Below are 16628 nucleotides of genomic sequence, written 5' to 3'. Positions count from 1 at the left end.
ACCATTAAAAAACAAACAAAAACAATGGCCCTCATTACATCAAAATTCAGGCTCTGTTCAGTGAGAGCTAAGATACCAATGGCAGATATTAACAATGCAGATGCATGAAACTATATGGGGTTATTGCTGAGCGTAAACCAGGAACTCCTAGAAAAATAACCCAGGAAAAGTGGGTAATTCAAATAGAAAAACAGGGAAATATATATACGAAATATATATACGAAATATTTTCAAAATAGGAGATCCTAATTGCAGTTTCAGGTTGATAAATGAGGAAATAGGGGCATGATATTATTTTTTTTTTTTGATTATTTTTTTTTTTTTGGGGGACAGTGAGAGACAGAGCATGAACGGGGGAGGGGCAGAGAGAGAGGGAGACACAGAATCGGAAACAGGCTCCAGGCTCCGAGCCATCAGCCCAGAGCCTGACGCGGGGCTCGAACCCACGGACCGCGAGATCGTGACCTGGCTGAAGTCGGACGCTTAACCGACTGCGCCACCCAGGCGCCCCAAGGGTGGGCTTTTTCAAATCTCCCAACTATTCCTGATAAATTATTCTTTCAATTATGTCAGTTTCGCTTCATGTATTTGAGGACTCTGTGTTTAGGAGCATATATACACTTACAGTTGTTGGGGTTTCACTACGTATTGATACTTTTATCATTCCGAAATGTCTCTGTTTGTCTGTAGTGATAGTTCTTGAAAGTTCTTTCTGATACTGATACAGGCCACGCCAGCTCTTTCACGGTTGTTTGCATGGCATACTTTTCATCATTACTTGTGTCTTGGAATGTGAAGTTTTTTAGAGACAGCACAGGTTTTTAAAAAAAAAAAAAAATTTAGTCTGCCTGCTAACCTCAGCCTTTGGAATGTTTTGTCCATTTACCTTTGAACGTAATTCTCTATATGGTTGGGTTTTTGCTATTCATTTTTGCACCTCTGTCCTTTATTGCTTTCTTCTATGTTGAATAGTTCTTAGTTTACTATCTTAATTCTTCTCATTTCCCCAGCGACTTCGTGACTTGATGGAGCTTCCCCCTGGCAGATTCCTCAGAAGGGCTTATGAACATAGTACCGAGCTCTTATTTTAAATTGTTTTTCTACCAACTTCTTACTTGAAAGACAGCTTTTCTGGATATTTGATTCACATTTCTTTTTCCCTTGAATCTCTTGAAAAGGCTGCTCCCCTTTTGTTCTGCTTTGCATGTTGCTTCTGGAAGACGACTTTTTGCTTTACGTGTGTTCCGTCATCATTTAGCCGCCTACCCCGTTTTCCTCTCTACTAGGCACTAGATAGGAAAATAAAGTTTACGTATTCTCCACAGCATAATCCGTACTGTGGGTGCGGGTAATGGGTGGTTTTGTTTGATGTCCTCATGAGGACGTTTTGGAAGGGTGGAGATAATGGAAGACTAGGTGGCCACAATCGTCCTCACACACTGTGTTCTGGGACACAAAGGTTTTACATACACAAGGAAAGAGGGCATCAAGCCTGCACAGCAGCAGATCATTGACTTATCCTGCAGATTTTAAGATGCACCTTTTCCACCCATGTGACAGTACTTGTTACTGAAGTGCATCTTACCACTGGCATATTACAGAGCCATTCTAGTGGTACATAAAACAAAAGCATACAGTCCCGTTGGTGCAGTTCTAGATTGGAAATACCGCTCTCGTTTCTGTCCCAGCTTGCTCAGAGCCCCACATTTCCTGAGTTGGAACCCAGCTCAGAGCCCCACATTTCCTGAGTTGAACCCAACATCACAAAGGGAGGAGTCGTTTGGGTACTTCCTCTCCTGTGGATGACGATGCCGAGTGAAAACGGTCCCCGAATGGTTTCCGTGCTGCCCACCCCAGCCGCCGATGGAGCGTTCCAGAGCCCTCTTGTGGTTTCTTGGCAGAAATATGTGCCCTGCTTCAGGTTCGAGGGGAGTTTTCTCTCAGCATTCTGCCTCAGTTTTACGCAAGTTTACTGTTCCTAGCATATGTTTCTTTTGTGGTGCATGTACCTGGATGCTGGTTATTGTAAAGTTTTAACAGAAAGACTTTGGTTTTGGGTTTTTGTTCAAAATGCTGCTATGTTTCAAGGGCTGATGTCAGACAACATGCGTTGTTTTCACCATCTTTCCCAGGCACTTCTATCATTTTTAAAAAGTAGCAATGAACATCTGGATGTTGATTTACAAAATATTTTAAAAGTAGCTGAAAAGTTGCTATCATCATCTGCTAATAAAAATGATAGCTCTGGGGCACCTGGGTGGTGCCCAGAGTTGAGTGAGTTGAGTGTCCAACTTGATTTTGGCTCAGGTCAAAATGGATCATGGGACTGAGCCCTGCGTCGGGCTTCACACTGATCGTGGAGCCCCCTTAAGATTCTCTCTCTCCCTCTGCTCCTCTTCCCCTCTGCTCGCACTCTCCCTCTCTCTCTATTAAAAGAAAAACCCCACAGCTCTGGCATACGTGTAGTCATAGAGGCCTAGGCTCCCATCAATAGAAGTCTAGGAAGGGGCGCCTGGGTGGCGCAGTCGGTTAAGCGGCCGACTTCAGCCAGGTCACGATCTCGCGGTCCGTGAGTTCGAGCCCCGCGTCGGGCTCTGTGCTGACAGCTCGGAGCCTGGAGCCTGTTTCCAATTCTGTGTCTCCCTCTCTCTCTGCCCCTCCCCCGTTCATGCTCTGTCTCTCTCTGTCCCAAAAATAAATAAAAAACGTTGAAAAAAAAAAAAAAAAAAAAAAAAAAAGAAGTCTAGGGAATTTCAGATAACATACACTGAAGAAAGACACTAAGAAATGTACTTAATATTCTTTTTTTTTTTTTTTTTTGATTTTTAAATGTTTTTATTTATTTCTGAGAGAGAAACAGAGGACGAGCAGGGGAGGGGCAGAGAGAGGGAGACACAGAACCTGAAGCAGGCTCCAGGCTCTGAGCTGTCAGCAAAGAGCCCGATGTGGGGCTCGAACTCTCGAACCGTGAGATCATGACCTGAGCCAAAGTTGGAAGCTTAACCGACTGAGCCACCCAGGCACCCCTGTACTTAATATTTTCTAAACACAGACACCAAGACTACTACCCTACCTAGGTGGAAAAGTGAAAATCCAGAGGCTATTCTGTTGAACACATTACACATGCATATAGACTGATTATCAGGAATGTAGGTTTATTTCATTAAAAAATATAACGAAAAGATACATCCCCCAAAGACAGTACTGTATCCTTTAAAGCAGCAGCAATCACAAGGCACATATGTACGAAATACCTCAAGCAAAATAGAAACTAAACATTAAAAAATATGTTATTTAAAAAGATGTTGAAGACCATTTGTTAATATGAACACATATTATAAAAATGGCATTATTACTTTTTTTTTTTTTTTTTAACAATTTTACTCCTTTACCTTTACTAAGAGAAGAAACAACGGTGTAATATTTACACACTACCTTGTGGCACACAGCACAAGAAAAAACAGATAGCTAAAGTCCAGCTTAAAAATTTTATTTTTAGTGCATTCACATTTTTAGATATTTGGAATTCATAAGCTGAAAACAAAAATAATTTTCCTTCGCTTAGAAAAAGACAGTAGTTATATGTCCTTAGGCAAACCCACTCTACAAAAAAGGAATACATTCAAGATATTCTAAAATATCAAGGACATGATTTCTATTCTGGGATCGTCACAGTAACCCTCCTCCTAAAACAGATTAGAAGTCAACACACAATAAATGGGAAGGTCAATTATATTAAACTAAAATAGTATTTGATTTAAATTATTGCTCACTTAGGAAATACAATAAGTAGTCATTCTCCAGTTAGGGATGCTAAGGTAAGCTGTTAGAAATGTATATAAAAACTCTAGGATTCAAATATAATGAAAAGGTTGCCGCAACAGCACAAAGAGTGCTTCCTTACACATTAGCCACCACTGGGCTTCACAGGATGGAGACCGCGTAAGACGTGGCTGAATTAGATCCTCACAGATACGCTTTGTGTCCTAGACGGTGAAGTGCTCCTCTAAGCTTTAATGCTGCAGAGATGCTTTGCTAGGAAACGTTAGGAGTGCTCGCACAATTACTATTAGAGGGAGAAGAGATAAACTGAAGCTCCATTTTTAAACGGCAACAACAAACGAATATAAAATACTAGTATAATAAAACATTTAAATAGTACTAAACCGCACAATTTAAATATCGGTTATATGCTGTCATTAGTTTTCTTCTTTAAAAACCAGTTCCTGGGCTTTTAGGGGTGTGTGTGTGTGTCTGTGTGTTTAAATAACCAGCATCCTCCTCGTGGCGGCCCGCCGAGTCCACACCCACGTGATTGGTCGGTGGCCACCCTGCCAGGTACCCGCAGGCCTCTTCCAGGTTGCTCGGCGGCAACTGGGAGGCCTGCGTGTGCCGCACGGCGACTGCCCACCTGGCCCTGGGACCCGCCTACAGCAGCACGGCCTGGGCCACCTCCTTGATTGTGCGTGCGGCTCTCTCCAGCTCTTCGTCTGTCTGTTCCACTGTGACCACGACCCTGATGCTGAGAAACAAGGACACAGAAAACCGTCAAAGGAGGCTGTGCCACCTGTCACGGCACGGCAGAGCCGAGCGACTGTGGCAGGGACCCTCCGCCCGCAAGCCCGAACCCTGACGGGCCATTTTCAGAAGTCTGCCACTTGAGGCCCGACTGCAACCTTGTGGGGGGCTCTGGGTGCCGGGGGCTCTGCCTGAGGAGCACCGGGCCCAAGGCAGGAATTCACGTTTCTCAAATCAGGGAGTGTTTACGTGCTGACGCTCACATTTACAACTCCGTGAGTCGTGTGCAAGTTCTAGAATACTCGGAGGCAAGGCAGACGTTTTTAAGTTTTCAGGAAACTGAACACAAAACAGTATCAGCTCTCCTGGGCACTCCTCCCTCTTCTCTCCCACCCCCCCTGCAAACATCCGGACGGTCCACTGGACACTTGCACTGAGCTGCACTGTGCTGGGCAGGGAGCACTGAGGGAACAAAGCGAGCAGGGACCCTGTTGTCCTGAGACAGAAGACCGCACCTTGCCTGGGCGCAAATCAGAACGGGGTAGGCTCGTTAAGCCATTCAGCGCTGCTGCCCGTGGTCTGGCCCTCCAAGTCCGCACAGGCTCAGACTCCAGTCTCCCGGGTCCTCCCTGGGCCTTCCCTGCTCTCCAGCGTCTCTCTCGTCTCCCTCAAGCCTGTGTTCTGTCTCCCCAGATGCACCTGAGGGTCTCCACACCACTGCACAGCCTGCCGGACGTCGGCGTTGAAAAGCCTGACTGACACACTCGATCTTCTGGGCTTGGCTTAAGTATCACCTGCCCTCGGAAGCCCGAGTCCCTTCCAGGCCAGAACAAATCGTGCCCTCCCCCTGTGACCTCACGGACCTCATGCTGTGACCCTGACACTTCATGCTCTGGGTGTCTACCTCCTTTGACTATATTTTAAGTGCTACTGAACAGCACCGATTGTAAATCAAGAGTCAAGGTGCCCTCCCCCCATGCAGGGTTTCTTGAACCTCTCTAGATTTTCCCCACTGTTGCTTTCTTTTTCTTCTGGGAGTGTCTGCACTCCCAAATGCACCCCATGGCGTTCCAGCCAACGGCCGGATGTGCCCCTCCCTCAGGATGGTCCTCCCGGTGGACGTGGCTGGCACAGCCCGTCACCTTCGAGGTGTGACAGACGCACATCTGCTCATCAGAACCTCGGCCGCCCCCGTCCAGTCCTGGGATCGCGGACACCTCTTCGGGTTAACTGGGAGGGTCCGGCGAGTCCTGGGGGGGCTTTACAGGTAAAATCTGAAAATGGCTACTTTAAGAACAGGAAAGAGGATGAACTACATTTTAGCGACACACTTCCTTATCCTGTGGCAGCATTTCAGACGTTTTCGCAACAAAATACGCTTTATAGAGTTTTTCAAGTAGCAAAAGCAAGAGTCACGTCACATTTGAACGTCCACCCACCTCGGGGGAGGGAGGCACTTCTCCTCTTTCTCCAGGTAGCGTGCCTGAGTTAACGCGATGCTCCTGTCCATGCACTGCGTGAAGAGAAGGGACACGTTTGCGAGCTGGGCCGCAGACACGGCGGGCATCCCGACGGGAGGTACTCTGCAAGGCCATCCTTAACCGCAGGTTAGTTCATTTTCCCAGTCACAACAGCGAGAAGGCGAAACGCCAGAGACGTGCCCCCAGCGGCCCCGCCACCTTCCGCGCCTCCGCCCAGACCTCCTGCCGGGCGTTCGCTCTGCGAGGCCCCGTGAGTGGCCCAGGCCGTGTGGCCGTCAAGCACTGTGAGTGAGACGCAGCCAGTGCCACGGACAGATGGGACTTTTCCTTTTCCTTCATTTACGTTTAAATAGCCACAGAGGACTAGGGGTTTCCATTTTCAACAAAGCACAGTCAGGACAAGGGCAACAGTACCAGCAAAGCCCCGTAAACTAACCAAAGCTGAACTTGGTCGTAAACGGGAGGACGGTTTCACAGGCCAACAGCCTACACTTCAGGTACCAGCAACTCCTCTGACGGCCGTGGGCACCTCTGCCCAGGCGCTACCAGGCTTCAGAGTCTGGTGTCACCCACGTTTTGCACAGCGTCTCCACACATTAACCACTTGTGGATATTTTTACAAAGCTAAAATATACTCCTTCAAAATTAAGGATAAAAATCCTATCGAAGTAATGGTTCATCAGGGTTTCTTTTTGGGGGATGAAAATATTTTGGGCTGAGGCAGGGGCACAACCTTGTGGTACATTAAAGGCCCCTCAACTCTATCTTCTAAAAGTGAGAAGTTTCTGGTATGCGAATTGTATTTACAAACAGTCAGAGGGGCGCCTGGGTGGCTCAGTCAGTTAAACGTCCGACTCTTGGCTTCGGCTCAGGTAATGATCTTGCAGTCTGTGGGTTCGAGCCCCGCGTCATGCTCTGTGCTGACGGCTCAGAGTCTGGAGCTGCTTCCGATTCTGTGTCTCCCTCTCTCTCTGCCCCTCCCCCGCTCACACTCTGTTTCTCTCTCTCAAAGGTAAATGAGCATTAAGAAAACTAAGGAAAAAAACAAAAACAGAACAATCAGAGCAGGGGTGGCCTCAAGGAAGGAACCGCTGCTCCCAGGCTGGGCAGTGAGGGAGTCTGCTTGAAGAGGGGCCGTCCCGACCGCTGCCGGGCGGGTCTCCCTCTGCTGGAAAGACGGGAAACGGCAGCGGGCAGCATGGCCAGACGGATACGGATGCTCCGTCTCAAAGTACTTGGAGAAGTTAACTGCCTGAGAACACCCGGACCAGCTCTGATCCTAGGCCTGGCTAAGAAACGTCCTAAACCATCGCTCTTTATAAAAACAGTGTCTCGTCAGGCAACTCAACAAGAACTTAGTGAAACCGGGTTCTGCAAAGCTTAAGTGAGAGTTCCAATGCCACAACCATCCCTTCTCAGATACGGAACACGGAGTGTGGAGCGGAGCTTAGCGTGGGGATGCAGAGACACCGCAAGACCCCGCGTTTCTGCACAAATGCGGCTTCCGGACCGTGTTCGCGCCCCTCCCCCGAGCCCTGCCCACTCTCCTTCAGCTCTCCCCAGGATGTCCTGCGGCTGGGACCTCAAACGGGGTCCGGCATCGGTGAGCTGTGCAGACTGTCGCCTTCTCTTCCGTTCTGAGGACGGGCCCCCCTTCCGTCGCCTGCCCTCTGCAGTGTCTCTGACTCAAGGGGAAGGAGGCCCCCACAGCCACGATGTCTTGAGGACTGAGGACGGGGGCTCCCGTGGCAGGAGTGCGGCCCTGGCCCTGCGGCGTGAAGCCCGTGTAGAGCCGTCCCGCGGGGGCCGGAGGAGGCGGGGGGGGGGGGGGGGGGGATCCGCGCGGGGGCTCGAGGCCCCGACAGGCTGCTCCGGGCTGCGTCCATCACACCAGCGGGCACTCCTGTTGAGAGCACAGGCTGGGCCGTCACATGGAGCTGGTGTGACTGACCTGACTCTCCCTGTGGCATCCACTTAGCCTGCGTTTATTGTACAAAGCTGTCGCGGCACGTCTCTAAGAGCCCTAACCTCGAGGATGCCGTCCTTTCTCTTCGGCCCGTACACACGTACGTGACATCGCAGTAAAAACGCGGACGGGGTGAAAGGCGCCAGCGGGAGGTCAGTTCCCGTGAAAGAGAGTTTGTCTTTGTCGAGTTCGCAGAGCCGCACCCGGGGGGGCCCCTGTGGCACCTGGGCCCTGGGGAAGGGGCGTTGTGCCAGCCGGACTGCTCATCACCTCACACGGTTCCTGAGATCCCCTGAGCTGGGGATCTCACGTTCTGGGTCTGGTTCCGTTTTATAAGCTGACGGACTCCAGAAGGCCACCAACTGCATGAAGCCCCCCACCGACCTGTCCTTCCTGATGGCGACTTCACACACTGGAGGAGGGAGGGCGGCTAAGAAGCCGAGATCGGCCTCAGCCCCGTTCTCCATACCGACCAGCCACACCACCGCGGAGAGACCCGACCTCCCAGCCATGGTCAGCCAAGGGCACACGACAGACAACAGCCATCATCCTGACGTCCCGGTGACCTCGGGGCAGAGCCCCTGGACGGGACCGCCAGGACAAGCAGGACGAGAAGGCAGAAAGAAGCCTGCCCCATTCCCAGGCGCATGCTAGCCGCACTGCAGTCGGGGGAAAGGCAGGGCCGTCCCAGCACGGGTGCTCGCGGGGTCCCAGGCCCTTCCATCCGAGCGTGAGCACGAGCAGCATGCGGGGGGAGGGGGGGGGGCGGAGGGGGCAGGGCTCCAGGGAAGGGGCCGGTGGTCTTCCCCAGGGAGCCATTTCTTAGTTAATAATGAAGTTACAATTAGTAGTAAAATCACTTTCAGGAGACACAGATATTTAAATCAACCTCCAAACTAGGCCTGGTGAAGAAGCGATCTTTCTTCCTTTCCAGTTCCAGTCTCAGCTGCGTTGGGGGTTCACCCCAGACGCCTGTCCAGTGCTGCCTGTGACCAGCACTCATAATGCCATACCCACCCACAGGTACGAAATCCTGGCTTTGAAAATGCCGTGCGAACGGGTTTTCTGGAAGGCTAATTATGTAGAGCGCAAGGAAAGTGTGTTTGATACAACGGAGCACAGAACACGACAACTTCAACGTGAGCGGAACCTGACCGGGCAGATACAGTGCGGCCTGTCAGCACAGATGTGTCCCGAAGGCCCGGGGACCAGAACGGTTCCACAAGAGGGCTGCGTCCCGGGGCAAAGAGATCTTTCCTAAGACGGGACACAGAAGACGCTGCTTGGGCTCGGGGTAGAACTACACACTTACGTGATTCACAATCTCCTGAAGAAGTTTAACATCTTCTTCTCGAGACCCAGTGCTCTCTTGTAGCTGCAGGTGAAATGCGGGAGAAAATGACTCTCCCACCACTTTTAGCCCAGAAATGCTGAAAGGAAACACACAGCGTAAGTCCCTTCCGGGTACAACGGTGTCTCGCAGAAAAATAACTACAAAGTCTGCATTCATGAGCGGAGCAGAACCCTGTGGTTTTCCCAGGAGGCGTCACACGGCGGGGCTCCGATCCCACAGAGACAGCAGGGATCCGTGCTCCGGGCGGTGCTCCCTGGTGTAGATGCCCCTGCCCCTGCAGGGCCCGCTGTGAGTTGGCGGGAAGAAGGCTCCCTGTCCTGGCGGACGTCACTGGCTCACACAGCACAGAAAACAGGAGTCATCCCCAGGCTTCCACCGGGAGGGGAGGCCTGTGGGCCCTGCTCCCGCCTCCCCGCCTCCCCAGCTCTGGCGGCCCCTCCTCACACACCCGCTGGGTCCCGAGGCCTGGCCCTCACGCCCTCTCCTCACCTGTCCCTCGCTCTGTCTTCCACTGCTGGCCAGTAAGCCGGGTCCGGCCCCAGGATCACCTCCTGCGGCCTCCCTCCCAATTCGCTCCTTTCAGGAAGCGTCTACACATTCATTTTCTATTACTCTGCCTCCTTCACGACTACTTACTGAGACTGGTAATGTTTCCTTGCTCATTTATCTTGTCTTTCATAAATGACAGAGATGAGTTCTAACACTAAAGACGCTGCATCTTGACCACCGGAAGCATGATCAGATTACGAAGTTCCTTTCTTATTTGCATGTTTACTGTTAAGTTTTACTTGGATTATGATTATTTTCATTTTAGGATTAATAGCACGGACATCTGCAGCTTCTCAGGGAGGAAGAGAGATTTCTTTAGGCGTGAAATCCCGTATTTTCAAATCATTATTACAGACGTCATGAGACCCACACATCAGGTTCATTTACAGTCCGTGTTTATCCTGTGATAATAACAGTTTGATTTTTGACCCACCTGCTAGACTGAATACAAATGGTGGCATATGACTGTCGGAAACTGAGCTGCACGTTTTAAATTGCCTTCATTACCCAGCTTCCCTTAGAAAGATCTGCTTTTCCCTCAGAATATAATGGGCGCAAGAAGCACTTTCTAGTACACGGATTCCTTCAACATGTTTAGGACTCAATGAGCTTTCCGAAATGACCGTGTGCCAAGTATCAAGGGAGGTGCGAGAAGCTAACTTCACTGGCCTTTCAGACCACCAACCAAGACCAGTAATCTGGGTCTCTTTCCTTAAATGTAATATGTGCTACTAGGCTTCTCAATAAACCAGGTAGCAGCACAGTGCAGAAAAATACATCATCAAATAGGGGTTTACTCCAGAATGCAAGCACAGTCTAACAGGAGACAATTCTAACAGTGAAATTCAGCATGAGACAAGTCTATGATTCTTTTAAAAAGTCTCCAAGTCTAGGAATAATCTGATCAATACCACCTACAAAAAAATCCCGTAGTGCAACGTTTCGTACTTTAAAAAAACCAGCTGAGCTACCCATGCGGCCGTGATGTTTCACACTTAATGAAGAAAGACTTTTAGGTTGGAAATGACAGAAAACGTCTATCACTACTATTACAGAAGATGTCTAGCGACCTAGAGCAACGCAATGAAAGAAATAAAGAACTAAGATGTTTAAGAATTTGGAGGAAGAGAGAATAATTACCGCAGACCATAGGACCTCTACATACATCATCACACACAGAATGATACAAACGTCTAGAATAAATAAGAGCTTGGAAAGACTGCTGGAGATCAGATCATGAGGACACAGCACAAATGCCAGAGAAGACTGGCTACCAGCTGGCGGGAAGGTGGGGTCACAGGAAAGAGGCAGTTAAGAGAAGAGAGGACAGAGCGTGCTTGAACGCTAATCAAATCGCTTGGAATGGGTGACGGCAGAAAGGGGACGGCCGAAGGTGCCGAGTCCTTACGGAGGAAGAGCTATGACTGCAGGAGGCAAGCCTCCCAGCCCACCCCCCGCCCCCGCCCCGGTTGTCACACCAGGGAGGAGCGGTGTGGATGCCTGTGTGCGTGCATGTCTGTGAGGGAAGATGCGGAGGTCTGAGTGACAGCATGAGGCCGGGCTGTCTGCCAACACCGGGCGCAGGGCAGACAGGGATCTGGGGGCTTCGGAGGAGAAGACGGGAGGGCGGAGGAGGGCTGGGCTTACAAAAGGGGCACACTGCTACCACCGGACAGAATGAAGGGCACTTCGGTTGGTGTTCCTGAGTCTACAGTGGCTCCAGTGTGCCGTGTTGGCACATTAACATTTCATAAAGCAACGTAACTGGAACCGACACGAACAATGGCTCCCAACCATAAATCATGCAAGAAGAACTTCTGTTACTATCGTGCAGACACACCCAGAACGGTAATTATTTCTGCCCCTATTTCATCTGGAACAGCCGCGATCTGCTCATTTATTCACTGTCCTTTCCTTTTAGAGAAGCTTCTAGTTCCCACATCTGGCAGTAAGTGGGACTTTCATGACTGAAAAGACATGTTTCCACCTTGGGAAAGACAAAAGGAAACACCTGGGCAACTGAGATCATTTTCGGTAAGACCAGAACTCTGCCTGGAGGCGTCACCTACCTGAATTTTTTCTTAACGCCAGAGCAACCTTAAAGAACTACTCTTGTGTCATTAAGACAGACACAAGCCAACACTCATATGGTTCATTTCGATTTCACCTGTTTTTCTTCACTTAAAATAAACCTTAATAATTTTCTAAAAAGTATGGACGATATGAATCCACCCACTGTCACCTAATGACGCAGCATATAATGATATCATTTATGTGTACAGACGAGGAAAGATTCTCCATGTTAACCCGAGTTCTTACTGGTGACAGCGTGTTTGGTGCTTATCTTCACCTCTGTCCCTTATATACTGCTATCGCATTAATTAGCTTGTATCCCTTTAGAAAAACAAAGTCACGGTTCGTTAAGGCAACAACAAAGCAGGGCACCTGGGTGGCTCAGTCAGTTTCGTGTCCGACTCCCGAATTCGGTCCAGGTCACGATCTCATGGCTGTGAGATCAAACCTCACGTTGGGCTCTGCCGCTAAGCGTGGAGCCTGCTCGGGATTCTCTCCCCTTTCTCCTGCCCCTCCCCCTGCTTGTGCGTGCTCTCTCTCAACAAATTATAAGTAATAAAATAAAACAACAACAAAACGATGCTCTGGTTTCAGGCCCACAAATTTGAAAGAACCGAGTTCCTCATTTCTTAGCCGCGAGTCAAACTGATCCAAGCCCATTAAATACACTCAAAACCAAAGAGGTGACATTCAAAATTTTTCACTAGTTGTTTAAACGTGGTACAGACTTTCAGTTCATTGAAAATATAGTTAACTTACCCTTGTAGAGCTTTATGGATTCGTTTGCACTTTTCCCTCAACACTGAAAAAATACCTGTGTGAAAAAAAAATATTTGGAAGATGTGGTATTACTAATCTAAACGTATCTCTAAAGATGTTTAGTGTTCAAGCTCATCAACTTAAAACGCGGCCACCCCCCCAGACAGGAGCGCCTGTGGAGGCCCCGGCCCGGTCTCGGCGTGCTGCCCTCACCTCCTCGCCCACTCTGAGCGCAAGCTGGGGGAGGTTTCCCGCAACAGAACGAGGGCTCTCGTTCCCATCAGGAGTCTCTAAATAATCTAAGAATAAAAGGGTACAGATATAGTACTTATTTCTGGACCCTTAACGATTTGATAAAAGAGAAGACGCTATACTACCGTTTACTATCTTTTCTCGGACGTTTTCACCTCACTCACGGAAAATTAAAAAACTAAAACATGTGACCAAGAGGCACTCGTGCTGGGCCTTCTGACAAGCAAGCCAATCGATGTGCACGCAGACACACGTTTCCTGATTCTCTGAATTAAAACCAATGTTAAACATTTAGAGAGTTAAAGAATCTTAAGTTTAGGGGCGCCTGGGTGGCGCAGTCGGTTGAGCGTCCGACTTCAGCCAGGTCACGATCTCGCGGTCTGTGAGTTCGAGCCCCACGTCGGGCTCTGGGCTGATGGCTCGGAGCCTGGAGCCTGTTTCCGATTCTGTGTCTCCCTCTCTCTCTGCCCCTCCCCCATTCATGCTCTGTCTCTCTCTGTCCCAGAAATAAATAAAAAACGTTGGAAAAAAAAAATTAAAAAAAAAAAAAAAAAAAAAAAAAAGAATCTTAAGTTTAGAAATACCGGGTTAAGGCCTGCTTTTCCATTTGTTTCAGGCTCTGTGAGGAGGTGCCACCCCAACTAAGGCCACATTTGAAATGTAATCAACCTGGCCTAATAAGGAAGCTTGAACGGCCGGTGAACCGGATTTGGCTTCAGTACCAAATAACGAGTCAAAGGCTGAAGGAAAAACTGGGTAAGCTATAAATTATGTGCAAGGGCACCCGCAGCAGCACACTTCAGCTAACTTCTCGAATGACAACAGGCCCGGAGCTGACCCCTCCTCCTGGCGTCTCCGCCCATCCGCCCAGCCTGGGAGCCGGCCCAGCCCGCCGGCCTGGAGAGAAGCCCACACTGAATCCCGGGAGCAGGACGACATCCCAGCCGTGATTCTCCCCACAAATGCCAGGCAACATCATCCGGAGGCACCGACGTCTGGTGCACACGCCCCTCCGGCGAATGCCTCCGAGAGCACGCCAGCAGCCTGGCTGACGTGAGCCGTGAGGCCCGGGGTCCTGGGGGCAGAAGACCGTACCTGGGTTCTCCTCCATGATGTTGAGAGCCTCGATCGCAGCGGCAGCCAACAACGGGGGCAGCGAGGCTGAAAAGCAGTACCCCTGGCCGGAGAGTCGCTGAGAAGAAACAAACAAGGTAAAGACATGAATACGCTTCTTTTTTTTGGGGGGTGGGGGGGGGGGGGGCTAAAAACCCTAAAGGCACCAAATCTGCATGACCTGCTAACGGTGTGTACAAATGGTAAAGTGGGAGGAGCCATGCACGTGTAAAAGATACGCGTAACAAAAACGAGACCTTTTTAAGGAAGAAGATATTTTCCAAATACAAACATGTCGAGTCATTCTCAGACAAATTGACTTACTATTTATTTATTTATTTATTTATTTATTTTTTAAACAAGTTTCTTTAATCTTTATTTTTGAGACAGAGAGAGTGTGAGCAGGGGAGGGGCAGAGGGAGGAGGAGACACCGAATCCAAACCAGGCTCCAGGCTCCCAGCTGTCAGCACCGGGCCCGACGCGGGGCTCGAACCCACGGACCGCGAGATCATGACCTGAGCTGAAGTCAGATGCTTAACCGATTGAGCCACCCCGGCGCCCTGACATATTGACTTTTAAATAAAGATTGCGACAAACCAAGTCAGAGTGAAGCTGTGTGACTGGAAGTTACAGGTGAATAACTTCTAACACAACCAGGGGGCATTAGTTTCAGGAGCTACTGTCTTTTTTTTTTTTTTTTTTTTTTTTTTAAAAGAACCCACCTGATGGTCAATTACAAAAGATCTGCCACAGCAGAAACCTCCAATAGAAGCGAGAGAATTCTCCATGTTGGCACTGATAAGGTCAATATCATCAATCTGCCAAAAAAAGCAAGACGGTGGGAGTTATTCCTCAATTTAAAGAAAAAGTAAAGACTGACGTCAAGCCTGCAGACAACACTGCAGCACTGATCACTTAACATCTTGGTTCAAATGAACCACCTCTGTGCCGATGAAGGAGAAGCCACATAAAACCTATGGTCACAAGCACGGAAGGTTTCGAAGTGTGCCTCTAAAGAGGCCCTTCGGCAATTTACCCTCAGTGAAAGGACAGAAAGAAATTAAAAGAAGAAACCCAAAGCTGCTTAGTACTACAAATATTCTGAGGTTCAAAATCAGTCATTTCCGTGCTTCAATGAGGGTCTAGTTGGCCATGCCCCCAGAAGGTACCTGAGATAAATACGAAGAAATCTATCAGAGTTTTGAACACTTTATCCCTACGTTCACCTCTTCAAAAATGCAAGGGCAGTTTTTCCAAACATGGCAACTGCTTCTTTGGCCACGCTGAACCGGGCAACGGACAAACCCTGCTGTGCCACGTGGCCTTCTGAGTCGCCACCGTCTCCTCAACTCGGTGCTCCCCTGACTCCGTCCTCCCGCTCCAGCCCCGGCACCAAGGTGCACCTGGGCACACAGCGGCCGTTCAAAGCCACTCACTGATGCCACGATGGTGAGTGGTCCAATCCCACCCGGGGCTTCTCAGTGGTCCACAGACCCAACAAGGAAACCCGTTGGCTCTTACTTTCTAAAAAAACCTTTTATTATGAAAAACGTCAAACACACACAAAGGTAGAGAGGACAGAATAAACAACTCTCATCACCAGATTCAGTCACTGCCAGCTCATGGGACAGTCTTCCATGCACAGCCTCCTCCTGCTCTCAGCATTTCTTTAGAGCAAATCCCCCAACTTCTTAAGAGTTTCATCTGTAAATATTTCAGTGTGCGTTTCTAAAGGACATGGACCCTTTCAAAGGCATAATCACGAAACCACTATCAGACCTAAAAAATGAAAAATTTCTTAATGTTGCCGAATACTCAGTGTTCTAATACCTGCCTCACAAAGCTGGTTTTCTGCAGTATTTGCCGGAATCAGGATCCGATTGAGGTCCATCTACTCTGCACTTTTGCTCAGTGCATTTAATCACCAAATAGCAGTCTGCCTCTGGGGAAGGAGCATGTGTCACTCTAACTCGGGATACTCGCTCTGCTTCGTTATCGGTAGTGAGACGCAGATAACCTAAGGTGACTTCGTGTTCTTCAGTTCAACGTTTTGCCAGAGATAGGAAAGCTTTGATGCACAGGATCTGCAGAAAAGCTCCCCTCAGCTCCAGCACACAGGGGTCGGTGAACACAGGCTCTGTGGGCGGGCAGACGCTGCTCCTCCCCGAGGCTCCAGGGGCTCAAGCCGCCGGGACTGGGGCAGGTGGGGCTCATTTGAAGAGAACACGCGACCAACTCCCTCCAGCTCTCTGGGACCTGAGGCTTGGTGGCGCGTCTGCCGCCTGTGTTTCTGACTCCGTGTCTCCCTCCGTAGAGAAGTCACGGCCATCTGACACCCGTACACAGAACCCACTGAGAACACACACAGTTGTAAATATCGGAGAGAACATCCTTTCACTGCCCCCATCGTATTTTCTAAGGGACTACGTTAGGGAAGTCTTACTGACTTTAAGAAACACACGCAGGCAAGTTTATCCGTTTCTAGAGAAAAGACACGGAAAGCCAAGATCAAACGCTACAGGCTACACAGACCGCATCCTAGGAGGCACCGCCGTGAGTTTC

General features: G+C 49.4%; 1 protein-coding gene across 1 annotated transcript in view; it reads right to left on the bottom strand.

The window, feature by feature from the left end:
* Positions 1-3138: 3138 nt before the first annotated feature.
* Positions 3139-16628, bottom strand: part of SPTLC1 (serine palmitoyltransferase long chain base subunit 1) — a 55447-nt gene continuing 41957 nt past the window's right edge. The window contains exons 10-15 of the mRNA XM_058695866.1: positions 14789-14884; positions 14048-14144; positions 12701-12755; positions 9278-9395; positions 5958-6031; positions 3139-4522 (exon numbers count right to left, since the gene is read on the bottom strand). Of these exons, the coding sequence (XP_058551849.1) occupies positions 4429-4522; positions 5958-6031; positions 9278-9395; positions 12701-12755; positions 14048-14144; positions 14789-14884 (534 nt within the window). The 3' untranslated portion in view covers positions 3139-4428. The remainder of the gene's footprint in view (positions 4523-5957; positions 6032-9277; positions 9396-12700; positions 12756-14047; positions 14145-14788; positions 14885-16628) is intronic.

Source organism: Neofelis nebulosa, chromosome 12 (genome assembly GCF_028018385.1).
Source record: "Neofelis nebulosa isolate mNeoNeb1 chromosome 12, mNeoNeb1.pri, whole genome shotgun sequence".
NCBI lineage: Eukaryota > Metazoa > Chordata > Mammalia > Carnivora > Felidae > Neofelis > Neofelis nebulosa.
Note: the sequence above shows the minus strand (reverse complement) of the source record. Positions and strands in the feature narration are given on the sequence as shown.